This window comes from Semicossyphus pulcher, unplaced genomic scaffold (assembly GCF_022749685.1).
Source record: "Semicossyphus pulcher isolate SPU_LCO1_2020_fin unplaced genomic scaffold, fSemPul1.0.p SCAF_10, whole genome shotgun sequence".
In the NCBI taxonomy this organism is placed as follows: Eukaryota; Metazoa; Chordata; class Actinopteri; order Labriformes; family Labridae; genus Semicossyphus; species Semicossyphus pulcher.
In genome coordinates, this window is record NW_027211604.1 from 732,501 (window position 1) to 757,500 (window position 25,000).

The 25,000-nt window shown below is 45.3% G+C and overlaps 3 protein-coding genes across 4 annotated transcripts in view; all 3 read right to left on the minus strand.

Annotated features, from left to right (window-relative positions):
* The window catches only part of foxi3a (forkhead box I3a), a 2,402-nt gene extending 513 nt beyond the window's left edge, over positions 1-1,889 (minus strand). Inside the window, exons 1-2 of the mRNA XM_069675324.1 lie at positions 873-1,889; positions 1-297 (exon numbers count right to left, since the gene is read on the minus strand). The exon at positions 1-297 is cut by the window's left edge and continues 513 nt beyond it. Of these exons, the coding sequence (XP_069531425.1) occupies positions 1-297; positions 873-1,443 (868 nt within the window). The 5' untranslated portion in view covers positions 1,444-1,889. The remainder of the gene's footprint in view (positions 298-872) is intronic.
* A 3,155-nt stretch (positions 1,890-5,044) lies between these two features.
* On the minus strand, positions 5,045-15,796 carry lcp2a (lymphocyte cytosolic protein 2a). 2 transcript variants are annotated; one of them, XM_069673842.1, is made up of 22 exons: positions 15,543-15,796; positions 15,180-15,459; positions 14,961-15,023; positions 13,582-13,628; positions 13,417-13,482; positions 13,314-13,339; positions 12,586-12,626; positions 12,245-12,437; positions 11,446-11,540; positions 11,281-11,344; positions 11,128-11,196; positions 10,621-10,646; positions 10,292-10,311; positions 9,785-9,895; positions 9,599-9,617; positions 9,501-9,513; positions 9,334-9,421; positions 7,967-8,019; positions 7,354-7,436; positions 6,562-6,636; positions 5,871-6,020; positions 5,045-5,666 (listed from the first exon to the last, which is right to left on the minus strand). In XM_069673842.1, the coding sequence occupies exons 2-22, from the start codon at positions 15,255-15,257 to the stop codon at positions 5,517-5,519; spliced, it is 1,530 nt and encodes a 509-aa protein (XP_069529943.1). In that variant the 5' UTR covers positions 15,258-15,459; positions 15,543-15,796; the 3' UTR covers positions 5,045-5,516. The 2 variants fall into 2 exon arrangements, with proteins under 2 accessions (XP_069529943.1, XP_069529948.1); XM_069673847.1 differs by having other exon boundaries at positions 15,180-15,796.
* Positions 15,797-22,328: 6,532 nt separating this feature from the next.
* zmat2 (zinc finger, matrin-type 2) overlaps positions 22,329-25,000 on the minus strand; it is a 5,585-nt gene continuing 2,913 nt past the window's right edge. The window contains exon 6 of the mRNA XM_069670483.1: positions 22,329-23,099. Within this exon, the coding sequence (XP_069526584.1) occupies positions 22,956-23,099 (144 nt within the window). The 3' untranslated portion in view covers positions 22,329-22,955. The remainder of the gene's footprint in view (positions 23,100-25,000) is intronic.

Here is a 25,000-nt window from a genome sequence, read left to right on the forward strand (position 1 = left end):
GTTGAGGAGGAGGGGGAGGAGGGGGGGGGGAGTCCTGGAAGTGACACAGGAAACTGCTGAGGCTGGGGGGAGTGTTTGAGAGAGCAGGGAGCTCCGTGCTGCCGCCGCTGCAGTGCCTGCTGGGAATTTTAGGGCTGGGCTCTGAAGAGGAGGAGGAGGAGAAGGAAGAGGAGGAGGAGGAGGACGGTTTCTCCCCAGTGGTTATGTTGTCGGCCTTCCTCTTCCTCTTGCGGCGAAAGTTCCCATTATCAAACATCTTCTCACAGTTTGGATCCAGAGTCCAGTAGTTTCCTTTACCTGCAGAGAGGAGGAGGAGGGGGAGGAGGAGGAAGAGGAGGGGGAGGTTTAAAAATGAAGCTATTGATCTTCCACACACAATTCAGGAGCTTTAAGTGTCCACAAACAAAAAACACTGAGGTGGTTTTCAACAAGTTTTAATCTCCCATTAAAAACACTAAAAACATGACTTTATATCAGCACGTCAGTGTAAAGTTTTATTTACCTAAACAAAGACCGGAACTTCTCTACTTTGATTTTTACTTCATATTTAAAATAATTATTAGACTCCAAGTCGCTGCTTTTACCAGATACAGGAGTCTCGTTTGGTTTGGAGAAATGTCCATGCTTTAGTCAGGAAAGACTACAAATTGTGACTATTTGAACTACATAGTTGACTTATTTTATTCAGCTGACTTTTCAATCACCGTTAAGCCAATAAAAGCCTAATTCCTGTTAATGACTGGTAGTTGAGCCTACAAAATAAAAGCCTTGATTTGAAACAAGTTCATTTAAACTCTCGACAGATTGATGAGAGGAACTTAAATCAAAGGTTTGTTAGAGTGACATTTACAGCTCAGGTGTATTCGTCTCACCTGGGTCGGTCTCGTCTCGGGGAACCTTCCGGAAGCAGTCGTTGAGTGACAGGTTGTGGCGGATGGAGTTCTGCCAGCCGGCCTTGTTGCGGCTGTAGAAGGGGAAGTTGTCAGAGACGTACTGGTAGATCTGACTGAGCGTCAGCCGCTGCTCGGGCGCGCTCTGTATCGCCATGGCGATTAGGGCAGAGTATGAGTACGGCGGGCGGACCAGGCGAAGCACGTCATCCGGGGTGGACAGGGAGAACCAGGGGGCACCGGGGAGCAGGGGCATCTGGAGGCCGTAGAGATGAGGGAAGAAGCCTCTGAACACAGGGGGGAGTCCAGGGGGGAGTCCAGGGGAGGGACCTGTGGGGGCGGGGCCCAGGTCGGAGCTGTTGAAGCAGAGGTAGGGGTCGCTGTGGCTGTTGGGGGGCCACGGGGCCTCAGACGGGCCGGGCTCAGGACGAGCTGGAGGACTGTACAGGCTGAAGTCTGACGGATCCAGGCCCAGAGACGAGAGCTCCTGCTGGGGGAGAGAGCGAGCACACAGGGGGGGGGACAGACCCTGCTCCTGGAGGAAGGACGCCATGATGGAAACTCTTCTTCACGTTGTCTCTACGTCCGTGTGAACATCCACTGGCTCTATAAAGAGTGTGTGTGTGAAGAGGCCACACACAGCAGCTGCACCTGTTGTCCTCTGAACACCTGAGATACTTATACTCTGATGCCCCGCCCACAAACAAGCTGATTGGCTACTGTGGTGTCACACACACACACACACACATGTGATTAATGTGTGTGTGTGTGTGTGTGTGTGTGTGCGTGTGCGTGTGTGTGTGTGTGTGTGTGTGTGTGTGTGTGTGTGTGTGTGTGTGTGTTGGGGGTTGATTTGAATAAGAGTAGGTTGAATTCTTCCCCTCAGGCAGATCAGAGCCTGAGGATATAATCTCTCTAACACACACACACACGCACACACACAGGTTGACAAATGAGTGATTGAGTGTGTTTCCACAGTTTCAGACGTTACAGCGTCTCGTCTGCTCTTGGACTCTTCAGCACTAAAACACTGAAACCCTCTGATGGAGTCACTTTGACACACGGGGGGGTGGGGGGGGTGTAACAGCTGATTTAAGAGGACCGTCTGTGTTAGAAACATGGATCTGATCAGGTTCAGGTTCAGGCAGGAAATAAAAACGTATTACTGACTGAACATGCTTCTTCAATAAATCTCAAACATCCGTGACGTGTCAGCTTGTTCGTGAGCCAGCATGACGACAGAAAAAGCTCATCAGGTGACAAACAATCATATCACTCCGACAGGTGTGCTTGGACTCTAAAGGTGACCCGTCTCTTCAAAGAGTCTTTATGGTGTTTTTCAAAATCCAACAGTGACGTCAGAAACAACCAGAAGCTGTCAGACGTCGTGTTCACACACTGAGAGCACTTTGCTTCCTTAGACTAGACAACAAATTGATCTTTTGATCTGTCCAACTTCTCAGCCAATCATAGTCGATTTCCTGTTGATGATGAGCAGTTGTTTTAACCAAATAAAGGCCTAAAAGGGCTTTTAAATGGAGGTTAAAACATTTGTTTCTGTTGTAACTGATGCAGAAACACTCTGACCTTTGACAACGAGTGAGCTAAGTAAAGCTTCCGTATAAATATTAGTTATTATTAATTAATTATTATTATTTTCTTGATCCAGTTCAGTTTTTCTCTCCTGCATCTTCACACGTGTTTGATGTTTTATTTCTTTCTGCTGATTCAGACGACGTTCAGCAGAAAGTGAAACTGAAGACAGACAGACAGACAGACAGACAGACAGACAGACAGCTGCTGTTTGAGGTGTCGCTCAACACTATTGTTCCTACAACATCCCCCAACACACACACACACACACACACACACACACATTAACATGTCAGTGGGGATCAAAGGCTGATGTCACACTTTAACGACACAAACTCTCATGTTAATGTTTCAAACTTTATTAACCTGCGTTCAGTTTTGAAGCTGTAAAATGTGAAGTTGAACAAAACACAGCAGGAAGTGTTCGTCAGCTGATTTCATGTTGAAGATCTTTTCTTCAGTCTGAACCACTAATCACTCCCTCCACCACCGCACACGCCTTTTTGTGTAACGCATCTCACACACAAGAACATATGTGGTTGTTGTTGTTGTTGTTGTTGTTGTTGTTGCTCTCTTTACCTGTCTGTATCCCGCTCTACCCTCTCTCCCTCTCTTGGCCCATCCAGTCTCTTCAGATGTTCAACATGAGTCGTGTCTCACTGCTCGTGTCTCACTGCTCGTGTCTCACTGCTCATGTCTCATTGCACTGCTCGTGTCCCACTGCTCATGTCTCACTGCACTGCTCGTGTCTCACTGCTAATGTCTCACTGCACTGCTCGTGTCTCACTGCAAAGGGGGTCTCACTGCTCATGTCTCACTGCACTGCTTGTGTCTCACTGCTCATGTCTCACTGCTCATGTTTCACTGCACTGCTCATGTCTCACTGCTAATATCTCACTGCTCGTGTCTCACTGCTCATGTCTCACTGCACTGCTCATGTCTCACTGCTAATATCTCACTGCACTGCTCGTGTCTCACTACTAATGTCTCACTGCTCGTGTCTCACTGCTCATGTCTCACTGCACTGCTCATGTCTCACTGCTAATGTCTCACTGCACTGCTCGTGTCTCACTGCTCCTGTCTCACTGCACTGCTCATGTCTCACTGCTCGTGTCTCACTGCTAATGTCTCACTGCTCGTGTCTCACTGCTCATGTCTCACTGCACTGCTCGTGTCTCACTGCTAATGTCTCACTGCACTGCTCGTGTCTCACTGCTCATGTCTCACTGCTCATGTCTCACTGCACTGCTCATGTCTCACTGCACTGCTCATGTCTCACTGCTAATGTCTCACTGCTCGTGTCTCACTGCTAATGTCTCACTGCTCGTGTCTCACTGCTCATGTCTCACTGCACTGCTCGTGTCTCACTGCTCATGTCTCACTGCTCGTGTCTCACTGCTCGTGTCTCACTGCACTGCTCATGTCTCACTGCTAATGTCTCACTGCACTGCATGTACGAGTTATTTCACTGATTGTATCACCTTTATTTGTTCATTTGTTTTACATCACTACTTAACTTAACACTATTGTAATTCCACCAGGCTCTGTTTCTTTGCATGTATCCCTGTTACACTTATCATTTGATATCTTTTGTTCACACGTTATCTATGAAAACGATGAAAAGTTATATTCTGATGTTTTGTTTTAAATTAAACGTTTCTACAAGTTCAGCCTAAACCAACCTGAGCCTGACCTTTGACCCAAACTCCCTGTCAGGTCTGACATCCGTGTCGGCTGTCAGACAGACTCACAGACAGATTCTACCTCTTATCTGTTCAACGAAGACAGACTGAACCTCAGGTGATTTACACGTGTGTGTGTGTGTGTGTGTGTGTGTGTGTGTGTGTGTGTGATGACAGTTGGCAGTGGAAGCTGTAATCTTCGCCCCGCGGTGCCTTCGAGGACGACGCAGACAAAACAATACACACAGTCTGAGCTATAACTGACGGATGATGACTGGGATTTAAGGGGGGGGGGTTAAAGTGTAAGAACAGGGGCTCATGGGAATAAAATAACAGAATGGAGTCAACTGTCAAATAAAGAACAGATGATGATAATTAGCAGAGGAGTATTTTCACATTCACATGTCTTCATTAACCAGCTTACACATGGGATGATGAGTTCAAAACTGTGTCCATGCTAACACACCTGAACACACATATCACATGACCATTCACGCATTTATTCTTGTGGTGAAGCTCTGCGAGTCAAGGCTTGTTTTCGTGGACGAGGCAAAAGTGAAGAGGTTCCTGAAACCTGCATTCTCTCTAACATCCAGCAGGTGGCGACTGATTCTGATCCTATAGAAGTCTATGAGAACATGCTCCTCCTCCTCTCCTGAGTTATTCCCTCAGTAAACATGTTCCTAATGAGTTTATGGTCTCAGTCTCTAGTTTCAAGTCTTCTTCAACACAGCGTGATGTTCATTTAGTCACTGATGCTCCCAGTGAGAGTCACACAGAGCAGAGAGGGTCACTTCTGCTCACTAAAAGAGAACCCTAGATTTAATATAGTGATAAATGGATTAAAATCCTGCTCTGTAACAGAAACCAGACCACTGCTGCTGTTTTCACGTTTTAATAAAGATGGCTGACACATTTACAGTAAATGAAAATGATGCACCAAGTGAAGTATGAACCCTGGAGGCTTGGTCATTATGTCACAAACAAAACTGCAAGAATACATCATAATAATGGGCTCAGCTGGACACAGAGCCAGAGCAATGTTGTCCATAGTTTGAATGTAGAATTTACTGCAACTAAATGCTTAAAAAACACAGCTTTGATCAGACATGGAGCACGGAGCAGTCTCAAGCAGAAGTCAAAATTCAAAACCTTTTTTAGTCAGAACTGAGAGTGTAAAAAGTTGATTGTCCCAAACCGTTAAAGCTCAGAAACAAAACGAGAAACCGTCTTTAAATAAGCAAATGAAGCAAATGTCACTCACTTCACCACACCTGCCAACACATTCACCTTAACTCTGCCTGCTGGGTTCCCTCTGGTTTAGTTTGACTAGTTTGATCAGTTTATCAGGTCAGGACCAGCTCTGTCCGCTCATGAAGTATCCGGCCGGGTGGGAGAGCAGACACTGGTTCTGCTGGCAGGAGCGCCGGTTTTTGGCGTCGATGAGGAGCAGAGGAGACTGGGAGTAATGGGTGATGATGCCACTCACTGATGGGAAAGACTGATCACACACACACACACACACACACACACACACAAACACAAACACAGGCAATTATAGGAGTTTTCATTATTACAGCTTTGTAGCCAAAGTTCAGGTTTGTCCAGCTGCACTTCCTCTAATGTCCACTAGGGGCTGTTCCATCATGGGTGTGCTAAAAGGTAAAATTCTGCTCCAACCTCAGCTCCCAGTTTATTTCTTTACCTCCTGCACTTTGAGTCCGGTTCCCAGCAGGAACTGCTGGTTCTGCTGTCTGATCTGGATGTTGAAGACTTTGTCCTGGTAAAAGACCATGAGGGTGAAGGGCTGATTGGCCAGCTGCCGGGTGGAGTCCCTAACCAGGTACGCCCCATCCTCAACACAGACACAGAGACAGACATGAGGGGGCGACGTCACAGACATGAAACTACTCTCACCCACCACCTACTGTTCATCCAGCAACATAAGAATACTGCTTACACCTTTATACAACAAGACTAATAAGACAGTAATATAAATACAGAATAATAATAAATACTGCACATGCTTCTGATAATACTGTAACTTGAATCTAAATCTTACTTGTAAAATTGTATTTTTACTTTGGCAAGTTTTTCCTTGCCAATGTGCCGAATTGCTAAGTGCTACTCATGGTGATTCATGTTGGGCCTCTCTTTAAATAACAGAACAAAGAGTCGGTCTAGACCTGCTCTTTCTGTAAAGTGTCTCGAGATAACCCTGGTTATGATTTGGCGCTATACAAATAAAATTTGATTGATTGATTGATTGACTTTCATTAACTTAAAAATGCCCTGACCAGAAATCAAGATCGAATTTATTCAGATGAATTTCACAGTATTTAAAGAAAATATGGAAAATGTTCTTTATTTTTATTTAGCTGCTTTGTTTTTGTTACCTTGTTGACTCTCTTCAGACATCCCTCTGCCTGACCTCTGGTCACTTTACCCACATACCAGTGAGGGTCCAGCTCCTGCACACACACACACACACACACACACACACACGCACGCACACATGCATGCGCACACACGCACGCACACACACACACTCACGCATGCACGCACACGCGCGCGCACACACACACACACACACACACACACACACACACACACACACAAATTATAGTTGTTTCTGACTACTTAATAACAACAGCACCAACTGTTCACACTATGCAACATCCACACAGAGACACAGAACTGAAGTGAGGACCTGTCTGCAAAGTGAGGACCTGTCTGCAAAGTGAGGACATGGCTGCAAAGTGAGGACCTGTCTGCAAAGTGAGGACCTGTCTGCAAAGTGAGGACCTGTCTGCAAAGTGAGGACATGGCTGCAAAGTGAGGACCTGTCTGCAAAGTGAGGACACGGCTGCAAAGTGAGGACCTGTCTGCAAAGTGAGGACCTGTCTGCAAAGTGAGGACATGGCTGCAAAGTGAGGACCTCTCTGCAAAGTGAGGACCTCTCTGCAAAGTGAGGACATTTTTCTGCATAGTTCTGGATTGTAAGGACATTTCCTCATTGTAACTTTATCTTTATTGTGAGGACAATTGAACTGGTTTTCAATCCGTCACAGGACAATTTTAAAGTTCAGAATTATTGTTAAGGATCACATCAGATTCAGGGTGAGATTAGGGACGTGGGAATGCATTATTTAAATGAGACACAAGTAGAGACAGAAAAATATTATTACCTGTGTGCATGCTGTTGTGGACGGAGGAGGACGGAAGGACTGCCTGTCTGATCCTAAGCAGCCGACTCTTTGTTCACCCATTGCTACTCAGAAACACACACACACACACACACACACACACACACACACACAGTCAGTACAATACTTCCCAATAGTAAGACTCCTGCAGCTGGATGCTCTGTAGGCGCATGACTGCCCTCTAGTGTTTATAAAGAACCAGCACAAGAGAAGCAGGATTTTACCCTCGGTCTCCCACAACTTTGAACTCATAAATGTGAGTTTAATGGTTATATAATCTTGTAACAGTCACTTAAAAACTAAATCAACTATACAGGTAAAATGCAAATCAAGAAGAAAAAGCAATGTTGTTTGTATTTATTATGTTAACCAACATTTGCCACACACACACAAAACCCCATAAAATGCAGCTTTGTAAACATTTATGTTCAGAGTGTTCAGATTAATTTTGCTCTTTTAAGACCAGATCTTGCAACGTGACCAGGGTTGAAATGTCGTCTGAAACAATTTATTAAATTACAGACAAGCTTAGAGAAGATTTTCTTTTCTTTAATTGGAATCATTTCCCATTTACTGTTTTTGTTGTTGTTCTTACCAGAGTGCAGTTTTTGATTCAGCGATCCTGCAGAAGGAACATTGGGCGGCAAACTGCTCATAAACACAACAAAGGAAACAGAGATTATACATTTTACTTTTCAGATGTATTTGACATCATTTAATCTTGTAGAGTTTCTGTTGTTTTTCTATCTCGTGTGTTCTTCTATTCTTGAGGATGTGACAATGTACAGATCAATGTACAGATCAATGTACAGATCAATGTACAGATCATATTAAGAAGCACTTGGCGATTATGAATTTAGATTTGATGCAGTGAATATTTAACTGAAGAAATTAGTTTATTAACTCAGCATTTGTAATTGTTGGCTTAGCAATTATATTTGTGTTACAGAAAAGTGAATGATGTTGGGTTGTCATTCTTACAAAGCAAAAGTACAGGGTGGTGTTCCTCATTCAGGTCTGTTCCCTGTTATTCTTTTAGGCACTGTCTCTTTTGCATGAACCCATACACTTAATATTTTATATTCTTATTTATATTTGGGTGTTTTTTTGTATTTCTCTAATTTTGTACGGTATATTTTTAGAAATCTGGAACTGGAATTTCCTTTGGCACTTATTAATTACTATTTTATCTTTCCTACTTCGCTTTACTTTGAAAGAAGTTAAATATGCCGGCCTGAGTCCGGTTCATATAAGAAGAATGACACTGACTCCTCTGTGTAAATAGTAACACGCTTGCCTGCAGGTGCACCAGGCTCTTAAAGGGAATGAGAGCTGACACTCTGATTGGTTTGATTCACGTTATGCCAAAAACACGCCTATAAAGAATCCTGGGATTGCCTCTTTGCACCCTGCGCCTTGGTGAGCATCCAGATTATGCGCTGTGTCTCTAGCAACCTTTTGCTAGAGACCCGCCCTAAATCACTTAGCACCATGCACTTTAGACTGTGCGCCTTCCACCATGTAAATAGAGCCCTTGGATTTAAAGTCACTAATCAAATAAGCCGACTCTGGTTAATCTGATTTTGCTGGTTTAAAGAAAACTGACTATTGTGAAATTGAATGATTAAGTAAAAGTAACATTCTATATTCTTTTTTAATGACTAATGTTTATTATCCCATGTGCAGGGCTTAACCTACACTGTGTTAGTCCATCTGTCTTTGTGTTAATTTTTTACTTCCTGTCTTTCAACTCCAAGGCTATTGGTTCTTACCAATAAATCTTTAAAAATCACCTTACAAATATAGTTTGAAAGAAAAAAGCTCAGTAGTTTCCTTAACCACCTGAGAGTGCCAACAGAGGGAACTGTTTCATTTTGTTTAAACTAAACTGGGCCTAGCTTGGAACCCTGTGGTACAACAGGACTGACCAAATGCAATATGCATGTTAATTTTCGTTTTTACCTGTCTCCGTGGCGTGATGGGGGCCCAGGCAGTGCAGGGCGGGGGGGCAGACTTTTGTTTTGGAGGGGGAAGGTATTGTGTTTATGAGCTGGAAGAGAAAAGAAGAGTTTGAGGAATCTCCCATATTTTGTTAGAGATGTTGAAGGAAAGAAAAAATCAAACCTGACCTTCATCAGTTATCTGCGGATGAGAGAAGAGGAGGATCAGAGATTAATTAAACATCTAATTCAGCATCATTATAAAAGTCTGTCCGTAAAGCACTTACCTCTCTTCTCACATCAAACCTGTAAAACAAAAAAACATAGAAAAGTATGAGAAAACTCAAAAGTATGCTGCACTTGAATTTAACCACTTTGAGATGATTTTCTGAATAAACGAGAAGAAAATGAGGTTTTAGAAAATTGAAAAATATATGATGAGTTGATTCAATGAATCACTTGTGTGTGCTGACCTGTTGGGAGTAGCTCTGGCTGAGGAGTCACTCCTGCTGACAGATGTGGAGTGCGGGGGAAGAACAGGAGGTTTGGACCAGGTTGGAGGATCTGGGGTGTCCGGCTGAGACCTGAACAAACAAACAAACAGTTTGTTCAGAATAATTCTGAAAATAAAAGTAAAGGTACACCTCGTTTTTTTATTCCCAAATATAATGAAAAGTCTGCCGTCTAAAACTCCATTCCCAACTTGTATAAAAATGCCCAGACACTTTATCGAAACAACAAATGATGTGATCTCGGCTTTCCTTTAACACCTGGTATTTTTAATGTTTCCACGTTATGTGGTGTTAAAGTTGTGGGGTTAGATTTTGATATTATTTCCAACGTTACATTTTTAACATAAACAAACAATTCTCATAGAGATATCTTTGATTTATGTTTTTCTTTACTTAACTTTCTTCACTTGTTAACGAAACTCTCTGGATGACGGACTTTTTATTTTGTGTTAATGAGTGTATACTTACCTCCATGGAGGTGTGCCCGTCTGTAAAAAACAGAAACAAATTAAAACAATAAAGTCAAAAAGTTAAAATCATCTAACAAATACAAGTTCTCAGTTTCTGTGCCCGTTTGACAGTTCAGGAGTTCCTCAGGGTTTGTTTCTCGATCCCTTTGTGTTCTCGATCCCCAGTTTCTATCTCAGTTAAATAATCGGATTACATTAATTCATTTTTGAATGAATCATTAATATATAATTACATGAATCCACTTGATTACTTCTCTGTTCAATCTGAAAAATTCAGTGTGACTGAAGTTAACTTACCAGGTTAAATCAAATGTAAATCACACTCACCCTGCCCATTGTGTTGTGTTGGGGTCCTGTGAACAAGAGAAAACAAAATGTTAACGTGGTTCAAACATTTGTTTATCAGATGAATGAATTCAAACTCATTATGGAAGTTCAATTCTTTATATTTGATATGATTTAATACAACTAGAATAGTTGTTACATTATCAGAGTGTTCAAATAAATGTGACATAAAATTAAACTTTCACGTGACCATCTGTTGTGTTTGCAGGGTTTATGCATCAAAGTGATGTCAGATACCAGAGGGTTCTGAATGCTCCTGGAGTTTCATTACATGCCAGTGTTGACTGGGATGGATTATCTCTCGTCAGGTTATTTTGGATTGAAAATAAATTAAACCAAAGCAATGTGATAAATCAATCAATAAACAGATGGAGGATGAAAAAACTGATCAATAGTAAGGTCTAATAAAGTGATTCAATGCTGTTCAACATTAAAATGATGCAGATTGTTGTCCTTTCACAGAGAAACATGGTTCAGGTTCAGGTTTACTTCTAGAGGGAGACGAGGTGGATCCTGGATCTCTGCCCGGTTTGTTGTCACGAAAGATCTGCGGCGGTTCTGGAGGAATTGAACACGACAAAGACCGACCAGTGAGGATCTGTTACTGAGACCACAGTTCTTCCTGTTTAAACAGCTACTCACGACTTCCTGATGGTCTTCCCCCGCTGTGAGGGGAGGGGTCTCTCCTGGAGGATGACTCTCCTGGCTGCAGGAGGCGATACAGGTTCAGTTTACTGAAGTTAACAACTGTCTCATGTTTTACATAATAACTGGAGAGTGAATACAAGGCTCGGACAACAGACTCACAATCCGGAGAGACGGTGCAGACAGGGAGGAGCCCGGGGGGCGGGGGCACACAACAGGGGGCGTGCCTCTGTTTGATACGTGGTTATCCCTGTTATCTACACACACACACACAAACACACACACACACACACACATTACAGTTTACAGTCTACGATCAGTTTCAGTTTAAGTGGATGAATTATTCTGTTGTGTTGACAGTGAAATATGTTAGACTTGAAGGATATTCTTGTGTGTATGTTTTTCATGTGAAAGGTTCGAGAGCTGCAAAAAAACACATAAAAATACATGTAAGTTTCTTTGTGTTGTCATGTGTTACTCAAATATTGTGTTGGATCTGAACTAACCAAACTAACAGATTGAGGCAGCAGCAGAGCAGCAGCTCCTGTTCTGAGAGCTTAAATCAGTGTTTTTCTGAATGGAGTCTGGTGTGTGTGCAGAGAGCGATGTAACGTCTGTGTGTGGTTAAAACAATCATCTTCCTCTGTAACAAAAAGGTCTATCTCTGTAGGGATCCTTTCTGTCATGTTGTCACACACTTAGAATAACAATCTGAGCCTGTCAGTGGAAACAACAAGAACTTTTAGTGGACGACCTTTGACCCATCAAGGATTATGTTGCAGCCATTACAGCCTGTTTCACTGCAGGTTTTAAAATACCAGAATAACCTTTAAAAGATGAAGCCTTAAAAAAGTTTTCCTTTGGTTGCCTGCTGTCTCAGAGTCCAAGTTAAGACTTGGCTGTGAGCAGTTAATCTTAGAAATCATGAAGTAAAGTCAGTACAGCTCCCCCTGGAGGTTACCTATGTAATCACTGTCTCCCATGGGCAGGGCGATGCACGGCTTGTGAGGCAGGTCCTCCGAAGGTTCAGAGGGAGGGGGCTCGTAATCGTTGGCCCCGTCCACGTCCTCGTTTGGGGACTCGTAGTCACCCCCGCTGCCCTCCTCATCCCCGCTGTACGGACTCTCATAGTCATCATCAAACTCTTCATCATCCTGTCGGGGTGAAGGACAGACGGACAGGTGGGTGATAAGAAGTCCTCACTGTACCATATTTATTTTACTACCACAGCAACCACCGTCGAGATGTGAAACAGAAGAAAAACCCAAAAGAGACAGAAATATAAAAAACAGAAGAACTTACAAACTCGTCTTCGCCCCAGCCCTGAACCTCAGCACAGGTGTCTGCAGAGGAGAGAGCAGAGGAGAGAGAGTAGAGGAGAGAGAGCAGAGGAGAGAGCAGAGGAGAGAGAACAGAGGAGAGAGAGCAGAGGAGAGAGCAGAGGAGAGGAGAGAACAGAGGAGAGAGAGCAGAGGAGAGAGAGTAGAGGAGAGAGAGCAGAGGAGAGAGCAGAGGAGAGAGAACAGAGGAGAGAGAGCAGAGGAGAGAGCAGAGGAGAGGAGAGAGCAGAGGAGAGAGCAGAGGAGAGAGAGCAGAGGAGAGGAGAGAGGAGAGGAGAGAGCAGAGGAGAGAGAGCAGAGGAGAGGAGAGAGCAGAGGAGAGAGCAGAGGAGAGGAGAGAGCAGAGGAGAGAGCAGAGGAGAGAGAGCAGAGGAGAGGAGAGAGGAGAGGAGAGAGCAGAGGAGAGAGAGCAGAGGAGAGGAGAGAGCAGAGGAGAGAGCAGAGGAGAGAGAGGAGAGAGCAGAGGAGAGACATGTGGAGTAATATGACGGCATGTACAAACAGTATGAGAGAACATCCAGGTATAACACACCTACACGCCTCTAATATCATATGAGTCCATAAAAACATTTTGTTATATATATTTATAGAATGTAAAGTATATAGTTTCAACTTCATATAACAATGTTAGATATAGAACAAACCAAAGCAGCTCTCAGGTTCATGATCAATAAATGAAAGAGTTCCTACCTGGCTCTTGATATTTGGGAGTCGTTCTGTGATGGAAAGAAACATTTATTCAAAAGGTGACAAAACTGGATGTATGAAATATCTGTTAAAAGGTGTCTTTTACCTTTTACTGAACAGTCCTCGTCTCTCCTCCTTCTTGCTGATGTTGGTGCTGATCTTTGAGATTAACCTGTCGACACACACAGATCAATAAAGGTTATTCAAACGTGTGCGGTTATAAGTAAAATCGTAGACTTTTATTTGAGTCATCAGGTCGTCAGAAACGTACGGAGCGTGAAGCTTCGGGAACTTCTGCAGGTCGTTATCACTCAGATTCTGAAAGACACAACGAGACGTCAAACACTCCTCCTTTCCTACATCCTTAACTCCTTCTCCACCTTCTCCTCCTCTCCTTTCCTACATCCTTAACTCCTTCTCCACCTTCTCCTCCTCTCCTTTGCTACATCCTTAACTCCTTCTCCACCTTCTCCTCCTCTCCTTTCCTACATCCTTAACTCCTTCTCCACCTTCTCCTCCTCTCCTTTCCTACATCCTTATCTCCTTCTCCACCTCCTCCTCTCCTTTGCTACATCCATATCTCCTTCTCCACCTCCTCCTCTCCTTTGCTACATCCATATCTCCTTCTCCACCTCCTCCTCTCCTTTGCTACATCCGTATCTCCTTCTCCACCCCCTCCTCTCCTTTCCTAGATCCTTATCTCCTTCACCACCTCCTCCTCTCCTTTGCTACATCCTTATCTCCTTTGCCACCTCCTCCTCCTCTCCTTTGCTACATCCTTAACTCCTTCTCCACCTTCTCCTCCTCTCCTTTGCTACATCCTTAACTCCTTCTCCACCTTCTCTTCCTCTCCTTTGCTACATCCTTAACTCCTTCTCCACCTTCTCTTCCTCTCCTTTGCTACATCCTTAACTCCTTCTCCACCTTCTCCTCCTCTCCTTTGCTACATCCTTAAGTCCTTCTCCACCTTCTCCTCCTCTCCTTTCCTACATCCTTAACTCCTTTGCCACCTCCTCCTCCTCTCCTTTGCTACATCCTTATCTCCTTCTCCACCTCCTCCTCTCCTTTGCTACATCCTTATCTCCTTTGCCACCTCCTCCTCCTCTCCTTTGCTACATCCTTATCTCCTTCTCCCACCTCCTCCTCTCCTCTCCTTTCCTACATCCTTATCTCCTTCTCCACCTCCTCCTCTCCTTTGCTACATCCCTATCTCCTTCTCCACTTCCTCCTCTCCTTTCCTAGATCCTTATCTCCTTCACCACCTCCTCCTCTCCTTTGCTACATCCTTATCTCCTTTGCCACCTCCTCCTCCTCTCCTTTGCTACATCCTTATCTCCTTCTCCCACCTCCTCCTCTCCTTTCCTACATCCTTAACTCCTTCTCCACCTTCTCCTCCTCTCCTTTGCTACATCCTTATCTCCTTTGCCACCTCCTCCTCCTCTCCTTTGCTACATCGTTATCTCCTTCTCCACCTCCTCCTCTCCTTTGCTACATCCCTATCTCCTTCTCCACTTCCTCCTCTCCTTTCCTAGATCCTTATCTCCTTCACCACCTCCTCCTCTCCTTTGCTACATCCTCCTCTCCCTCCCCACCCCTCCTTCCTCCTCCTCTTCCTCTCAGCAGAAGCTAAATGTTGTTAAATGAACTCACGATGAATCTGGATCCGCTGATCGAGTTCTTCATCACCACTTTATCGCAGCCGGACAGATTCATCTGGAACGCATCAGACAATGATGCTAGCATTGTTAGCAACAACTGATAGAGATTTTTTATGGCACTAACAAATCAACCAAAACTGTTCAGACAAAGAAAGAAAGGAAGACAGAGAGGGGGGGGGGGGGGGGGGGGGGGGGCAGGTGGAGGTCTCACCCTCTTCAGGTAGTCTGCCAGCTGCTGGGGGCTCCAGCCCATCACCTCCGACCTGGACGGGACCCACTCAGAGCTCATCCTGCGTCCTCGTCTCTCAAAGACTCCAGTCAGCAGATGTCAAACCAAAGACTTGTGCTCTATGGAGAGGAGAGCACCATCACCTTCCACCTGCGGACAGCTTCGGGCTCTCACCCTGCAGAGAGCTGTTATGTCCCTGCTCGTGTTCGGTTGGACGTCCGCTGTGCGACGGGTGGACAGGCCTCGATCCTCTCGCTGCTTCCTGCCAAACACAAAACCAAACTTTTCTCGAAGACTCGCAGAAAAGAAAATAACCGTCTTCACAGTTTTACTTCCTCAAATCACCTCTCAGCTTTCAGATGTCTGAAGAGTCTCTACGAGAGAAGGAACCAGAAAGAAAGAAGTGCAGGCCGACATGCCACCCAAGAACCAAAATGGCTTTCTTCTCTCTCTCTCTGTATTCCCCTCTTTCTATCTTTCTATGTCTGAATATCTGCCTCTCTTTCCTCCACCCATCTCTCTCTCGCTCTCTCTGTCTCTCTCTCTCTCTCTCTCAGAGGAAGTGACTGTGCAGAGGGGGGGTGATGAAGGCAGCATCCTCCTCCTCCCCCCGTCTGACCACAGAGCGGAACAGACGCTGCAGTTGCACCGGCTCGCTGCAGCTCGACAGCAAACACTGTAAAAAGTGAGACAGGAAGCGGCTGACTCTGGATCAGTGTGAGGGTTCAGTGTGATCTCTGCCGCACCAGTCGCACCAACATGAACCACTGAACCCAGGTCACATTAACTCTATCAGGAGATTCACACTCTGCTGCAGATTGACTGACGGAGGAAAATAACGTTTACAGGAGCCGAGGTAAGGACGAGTATCAGGTACCCTCAGAGGGACGTCCGCTTGGTCTGACTGAATAATGAATATTTATTATAAGATAGAAAGACTACTATATAAGATGTTTCAGGTGGGGTAAACCATTCTGGACACAGTTTGGTGACGTAACAGCAGAAGCTCCGCCCCCGAAAACCATAGGTGCACATTGCCGTGGAAACGACTCTAAAGAAGACTATATTTCACTCCAAAGCCACATGAAACTCTCGCAGTGTTGAGATTCTCCTGATGTCGAGACGTTTAATGTTCAAACCAAACACCTGACATAGCAAGAGCTCGAACCTGCCTCCTGATGTAGTTCTCTCAGCATCCTCTCAGCCTGTTTATTGTCATTAAATCTCAGTAACATCTGTTTGTTGTGGCTTCATAGCGCTGTAGTGAGACAGATCTCAGCCCACCTGTGACTTGATAGATACAGTGAAACTGCCACTCAGCGGAGACAGATGGACAGGCGCTCCACAGCTGACACAGAACGCCGGTAGTTGGTGTCCATCAGAGAAATCCTGGTACTGATCCGAGCTAACAGCTCATCACACTGGGCTCTGGTCAGACTCAAGGAGCTGGAAGCAGCAGGAGAGTTCATCAGACACAGCTCAGGAGGAGGAGGGAGGTTAACCAGCTGTGAGAGGACAGGAGATGTCTTTAGTTTCAGTTCACCCTGGACTTTTACTTTTACGTTTAAATAAGAACATTTTCGTTTCAGAGATTTGAACATCTTAACTTCATATATTTTAATTCTGTCTGTATCCTTCGTAGCTTTTTGAACTCGTCTTTTTTTAGAGTGTGACAGAAAAACCCCTCCTCTCCTTCCTCCTCTGTCAGTCGCACAAGCTGTGAGGTCACATGACCTGCTCCTCAGACTGAGTCTGCTAAATGTTCGACATGGTGAAATCAACTCGTTCATCACTTACAGATGGACCTCAGAGCCGACGGTCCGGAGGAAAATCATCTCTTAGGTGGATCTAAACACCTGCTCCTGATGACTCAGAGACATGCGGCCTGACAGCAGAGGTGCATTCTGGGAGTTTCCACACCGGAATAAGTCCCCACAAACAGAAGTGGTGGTCACTGCTGATGGTAACTGCGCCACTGCAGCGTGAAGATGCAAATAAAAAATGTGCAGTTTCACGCTGAGTTGACTTTCACGTTCACCTCTGAGTTATCGTAAGAACCTTTAAATAAAGAGGAAACTTTCTGCTTTAACACCTCAGAGGAGAAACAGAATGAATGCTGAAACAATAAGATGAAAGTGAAAGTGTTGCTGTGACTGAGTGAATAAGTTTGATCATTAATTAAAAGAAGTGTCGGTGTTGGAGCGGCTGCACACAGTTTGAACACTTCACAGTCAGCTGGTTTCTCGGTCCTGACGCACAGACTGTCTGCACACTTCATCATTTTATGATCGTTTGAACAGTAGTTAAATTAAACAATGTGAGAATGTGTTAGTACGGAAGCCCTGAGCGGACATTCATCCATACTTTTTTTTTTCTGTACGTTTTCCTGATAACGAGTCATTTCTGTTTCCTTGAGATCTTGACTTCTTTATCTCATTATCTCGAGATAACAACACTGCTTATTGTGAAAACGTGATCATTTTCCAAGATATGACACCAGAGGCTGTATCGTTGTCAGACTATAGTTCCCCTAACACTGTGTGTAGAGCAGTGTTTGTGAACGTAGCCTCATACCTGACTCCTCCTCCTCCTACCTCCTAATCAGGGCGTGTATTATAGGACAGCTGTGGCCTTGTGAAGACCTCTTGTTCCTGCCCTGCTCTCTGTTTGGTTTCTTCAGGTGTGTAAAACTTATTTAAGCAGCAGAGTTTTGCTTTGTTGGAAATGCCATTCTATCCTAGCAGTACGTATTGATGTGGCCTAAAAGTAGTATGCAGTATGTAAACAACAGCATAATGTGCAGTATGCCAAAAATACCCGGATATCGTACTGATTCCGAAAAAATGTCCAGTATGAATTGGACCAGTCTACAGCGGTGTTCAAAATGCCGTACTACGTACTACATACTGCATGCTGCTTACTGCATACTGCTTACTGCTTACTGCATACGGCATACTGCTTACTGCTTACTGCTTACTGCTTACGGCATACGGCCTACTGCATACTGCATACTGCATATGGCATACGGCACACTGCACACTGCATGCTGCTTACTGCATACAGCATACGACATACTGCTTACTGCTTACTGCATACGGCATACTGGATACTGCATACTGCCTACTGCATACGGCATACGGCATACGACATACTGCTTACTGCTTACTGCTTACTGCATACGGCATACGACATACTGCTTACTGCTTACTGCATACGGCATACTGGATACTGCATACTGCTTACTGCTTACTGCATACGGCATACTGCATACGGCATACTGCATACTGCTTACTGCTTACTGCTTACTGCATACGGCATACGACATACTGCTTACTGCTTACTGCATACGGCATACTGGATACTGCATACGGCATACTGCTTACTGCATACGGCATACTGCTTACTGCTTACTGCATACGGCATACTGGATACTGCATACGGCATACTGCTTACTGCTTACTGCATACGGCATACTGCATACTGCATACTGCTTACTGCATACGGCATACTGCATACTGCTTACTGCATACGGCATACTGCATACTGCATACTGCTTACTGCATACTGCATACTGCATTCGGCATATTGCATTCGGCATACGGCATACGCATACGGCATGCTGCATACGGCATGCTGCATACGGCATGCTGCATACGGCATACTGCATACGGCATGCTGCATACGGCATACGGCATGCTGCATACGGCATACTGCATACGGCATACTGCATACGGCATGCTTCATATGGCATGCTGCATACGGCATACTGCATACGGCATGCTGCATACGGCATGCTGCATACGGCATGCGGCATACGGCATACGGCTTACTGCATACGGCATGCTGCATACGGCATACTGCATACGGCATGCTGCATACGGCATGCGGCATACGGCATACGGCATGCGGCATACGGCATACGGCATGCGGCATACGGCATGCTGCATACTGCATACGGCATACTGCATTCGGCATACGGCATACGGCATGCTGCATACGGCATACGGCATGTTGCATACGGCATGCTGCATACGGCATGTTGCATACGGCATACGGCTTACTGCATACTGCATACGGCATACGGCATACTGCACACTGCACTCGGCATACGGCATACGGCATGCGGCATACGGCATGCTGCATACGGCATACGGCATACTGCATTCGGCATACGGCATACGGCATGCTGCATACGGCATACGGCATGTTGCATACGGCATGCTGCATACGGCATGTTGCATACGGCATACGGCTTACTGCATACTGCATACTGCATACGGCATACGGCATACTGCATACAGCATACTGCTTACTGCATACTGCTTACTGCATACTGCACACTGCATACTGCATACTGCTTACTGCATACTGCACACTGCATACTGCATACGGCTTACTGCATACGGCATACTGCATACTGCTTACTGCATACTGCATACTGCTTACTGCACACTGCACTCGGCATACGGCATACTGCATACTGCACTCGGCATACGGCATACTGCATACTGCTTATTGCATACGGCATACGGCATACTGCATACTGCTTACTGCATACGGCATACTGCACACTGCACTCGGCATACGGCACACTGCACTCGGCATACTGCATACTGCATACTGCTTACTGCATACGGCATACTGCATACTGCACACGGCATACGGCATACTGCATACTGCAAACTGCACACTGCACTCGGCATACGGCATACGGCATACGGCATACTGCACACTGCATACTGCACTCGGCACTCGGCACACTGCATACTGCTTACTGCTTACTGCATACTGCATACTGCTTACGGCATGCGGCATACTGCATACTGCTTACTGCACACTGCACACTGCTTACTGCTTACTGCATACTGCATACTGCTTACGGCATGCGGCATACTGCATACGGCTTACTGCATACGGCATACGGCACTCGGCATACGGCATACGGCATACTGCATACTGCTTACTGCATACTGCATACGGCTTACTGCATACGGCATACTGCACACTGCACTCGGCATACGGCATACTGCATACTGCTTACTGCATACTGCACTCGGCATACGGCACTCGTCATACTGCTTACTGCATACTGCATACTGCTTACTGCATACGGCATACTGCACTCGGCATACGGCACTCGCCATACGGCATACGGCATACTGCATACTGCATACTGCATACTGCACACTGCACTCGGCATACGGCATACTGCATACGGCATACTGCATATGGCATATTGCAGCAGTAGGAGCCATGTTATTGCAGGTGGATCTACAGGTAAATGTCCCTTTGTCTGCTGATTCTTCTGTGTGTGACTTTTAATCAGCTCCTCTTTGGTTCCACTGGTCAGGTTCTGGTCGTTCAGTTGAACCAGCTGGGTCGTTTATTTTTCTGCTTTCTTTTCTTCAGTATTTTTTTCTTTCAGATGAGCTCACTCTCATTTTATTGGGAGGCTCTGCCCCTCCACCTAATGACACCTAATGACTGTGAATTAAGAGCACTGGGTTTGCTGTTGCAGTCCAGGTGAGGGTGGTGGCACACCTGGGCACTGTGCAGCTCCTATTTAGATTCTCTATCAGGCCTTTTAAAGTATTGTAATTGAACCGTTTCCGTTCAGTGACACCTTGAAGCTGCAGCGTTCAAACATCTTTAGTTCCTCTGTCTGCGTTTCCTGTTTCAACACAACATGAAACAGAAACTCTGAGCTGACAGGCATTACACATCAGACAGGAGGTTTCAATCCAACATGTTGGGCTTCTTTCAGTTTTGTTTCAAGTCTGCAGAGAAAGGAGATGCGACAGTCTGTTGGGATACTTTCCAACAGAGCTGTTACTGAAGCTGCGGTCACTGAACTCATAAAACCAGTTCTAACTTCTCTCGTGTCACTCTTCTCTTCCTGCATCAAACCGACAGCTTCAGTTTCTAACATAACATTTACTTTATTGATCCCCAGAGGGAAAATTAGACTTCTGTACACGAGAGTCCATTAAATCTCAAGTTCAGTTTCTCTACCTGTATCTCAATGACTGTTTATATAGATGGACGACCATCTCCATCTGCTCCCATTATACGTAATTGATGTCAAAATAGCCCCTTGATAGGCGCTGCCATCTTGCGATGGTGACGTAATATGGAGCCAGAGCTGCGCAGTAGAGATCGGAGGGTGGAGCCGCCGTAGCCACACTAACCAAAACACACATTTAACTTACTGAAAACACAGCAAGGATCCGTCACGCCGGCGTGTTTAACAGCAGAGCAGCTTCTTGTGTCGGTCTGAAGCAGATATTCACGCTGATGGAAAGTTCAATGACTGTAGTGTTAGTGTTAGTTACGTCTCCTCTCGCCGTTCCTCCTCTACTCTGCTACTCGGGAACAGAACGCTGCAGGAGCCCCATTTGTCAACAGAGCTGTCAATCATGAGACCACGCCCCCTTTTTACAGCATCAAATAACTAATTAAAAGTAAACTTGTGAGAAAAATGAACACTTGGACATAAATCAGCATGATAAGAACTAACTATAATGACAGAAACCATGTTGGAAAAAAATGTATTTGACGTGTATTTTGATTGTGTAGATGATTAGATAGATTTTGCAGCCAGTCAGCATGGGGCGACAGAGGTTAGAGCCACTATGTCAGCCATGTTTTTCTACAGTCTGTGGTTTCTCTAAAGAGTTTGTAAACGTACCGTTTGAAGGATCAGTCCATTAATCAGCATTTCATGGTTTTAGCTTCTCACAGTTTTAGAGTTCTTTGACAGGTTGTGATCTTTCGAATATAATGTAAATATAAATATAATTTATATAAATATATAATCATTTAGTGGTTTGGACTGTTGCTTTACAAAGGCGTAAAACACTATTTTTATAAACCAATCGAGTCATGTAGAATCAGAAGTGTCATTTGTTGCAGTGTGAAGATAAAGATGAGCTCCAGCAGTCAAACATTTCTTTCCATGAACGTGAACATTTCATACTTTACCTGATGACACCGACGCTCTCTGACAGACTTTCTCCTGAGAGTCTGACACATGCTTTAATCGTGTCCCTCTGCAGTCTGTTCTCTCCTCCTGTGTTTTTAGTGATGCGTTCACTGACACCAAGAGCAGGTAGTAAATCCGAGAACAACCAGTTAAAAACAAAAAGAATGTGTTTATTAAAAAGTGAATTTCCCAACAAACTGAATCCTGATACGAGACGAGTTCAGACAAGAAAACTAAACACGGATTATAAAAATATGAACTCAAATAAAGCGGCTGATATTTATAAGAAAACGTTCATGTTTAATGTCGACACTCAGATTTAGATTTAACTACCAACTGTGTTTCATATCCAGACCGTTTGTTTATAAACGGGATTGTATGCATTTTATTTTGAAGGAGAATTGATGAAAAGCTACAGCTCGATCTGAGAGCTGTTTCATGTTTTCTTTCCCTCCATCGTTTCTCTTCAAATCTGAAAACCTCAGCAGCTTCCTGCAGACTGAAACTCTTTACTTCCTGTCTCACCTTTGACCTGCAGGGTTTATTTAAACAAAGATTATAGCACCAGGACAGTAATAGTGATGGATCAACCTATCAAAATAAAAGCCTGGTGGCAAATAAAAATTATATTTTCAGGTTAAAAGTCTGAACCAGGACTGCAGCAGGACTCCTCCTTCCTGTGTGTAGAGTCTCGCTTTGGTCTGAACATCCAGCTGACTGAGGGGGCGGAGCTAAGACCAGTTTGGTGTCCTGGTTTATGATGATCCTGCGGAGCGTCAGTGACTCTTCTTAGACGAGCCGAAGCCGGAGAAACCCATCACAGCCGCCATCTCATCGTCCTCCTCAAAGTCCACATCGTCCTCCGCTCGGCGCTTCCTCTCCTTCTGCTTCTCCTTCTTGTAGGCCTTCGCCTTCTCCTCCTGACACACACACACACACACACACACACACACACACACACACACACACACACACACACACACACACACACACACACACACACACACACACACACACACACTAACATCAGCTGGTCTAGCCTTTGCTCTGACTTAACGATATGCGAAAAAGACTGCGTTCAGTCGGCTGAGGAGGAGAAGGAAGCACATATGAGCACGTACAACGACATGCTAACATTCAAACTGTTACAGCGAAGACGACTCGGGGAAGCTTGATATGTTAGGCCCAGGCACGGCGCCAAGATGTGTTCCAATACGTGAGGGCGCTAAGAAGATTATCGCTTCTTGTGACATTACAGTTACTTTAGAAGCAAGTTTGTTTTTTAACAACAGCTCTGATACAAAGCACATTCCATATAAATGTAGTTTCTAACTGAATCTGGACAAAGAATATTTAACAAAACGGATAAAAGCTTAAAACAACAAAGGCAAGTGACTTCAGCACCTGGCAGCACCGGACAGCGCCCAGCATCAACAACACAATACATCCAAAATGACAGGTGCAGGCAGAATCAGACACCTGTGCATCGCTAATGTTTGGGACAAAATGTCTATCACAACGTGCAGCGCGAACAGCCTGCGCCTGTTAACTGTGCGCACACATCTCCACCTTTGTGATCGTATTCGTACTGTAAACAAAAGTACAAATGTAACGGATTAAACGAAGTCAGAAATAAAATGAATGTAAATAACAGCCTGTCCGAGGCGCAGCAGTGTGCAGCAGTGTGCAGCACACAGCGCAGCAGTGTGCAGCACACAGCGCGGCCGGCTGCGGGAGCTTGTTTCATCCAAGGTCGGATCGCGTTCTGACCACAAACAAACTGCAGCAGAGTTCGCTTGGAAACGGGACCACGTCGTCAACGAGGTCTCGGTCCGGTTGTTTGATCCGCACAACAGTGCGATTGCTCGTTGATCGTTCCACCTGCCCAAACGAACCGCACCACGGGGGCAAACGCTCCGGGGTTCGATTCAACCCAACCAAACAAGGCTGGTTTGAAAGTGCCCGACACCACCTCCTTCTTTACTCATACAGACTCTCCTCCTCACCTCCTCCCGCACCTCCTTCTTTACTCATACAGACTCTCCTCCTCACCTCCTCCCGCACCTCCTTCTTTACTCATACAGACTCTCCTCCTCACCTCCTCCCCCAGCTCCTTCTTTACTCATACAGACTCTCCTCCTCACCTCCTCCCGCACCTCCTTCTTTACTCATACAGACTCTCCTCCTCACCTCCTCCCCCAGCTCTTTCTTTACTCATACAGACTCTCCTCCTCACCTCCTCCCCCAGCTCTTTCTTTACTCATACAGACTCTCCTCCTCACCTCCTCCCCCAGCTCCTTCTTTACTCATACAGACTCTCCTCCTCACCTCCTCCCCCAGCTCCTTCTTTACTCCTACAGACTCTCCTCCTCACCTCCTCCCGCACCTCCTTCTTTACTCATACAGACTCTCCTCCTCACCTCCTCCCGCACCTCCTTCTTTACTCATACAGACTCTCCTCCTCACCTCCTCCCGCACCTCCTTCTTTACTCATACAGACTCTCCTCCTCACCTCCTCCCGCACCTCCTTCTTTACTCATACTGACTCTCCTCCTCACCTCCTCCCCCAGCTCCTTCTTTACTCATACTGACTCTCCTCCTCACCTCCTCCCCCAGCTCCTTCTTTACTCATACAGACTCTCCTCCTCACCTCCTCCCGCACCTCCTTCTTTACTCATACTGACTCTCCTCCTCACCTCCTCCCCCAGCTCCTTCTTTACTCATACTGACTCTCCTCCTCACCTCCTCCCCCAGCTCCTTCTTTACTCATACAGACTCTCCTCCTCACCTCCTCCCCCAGCTCCTTCTTTACTCATACAGA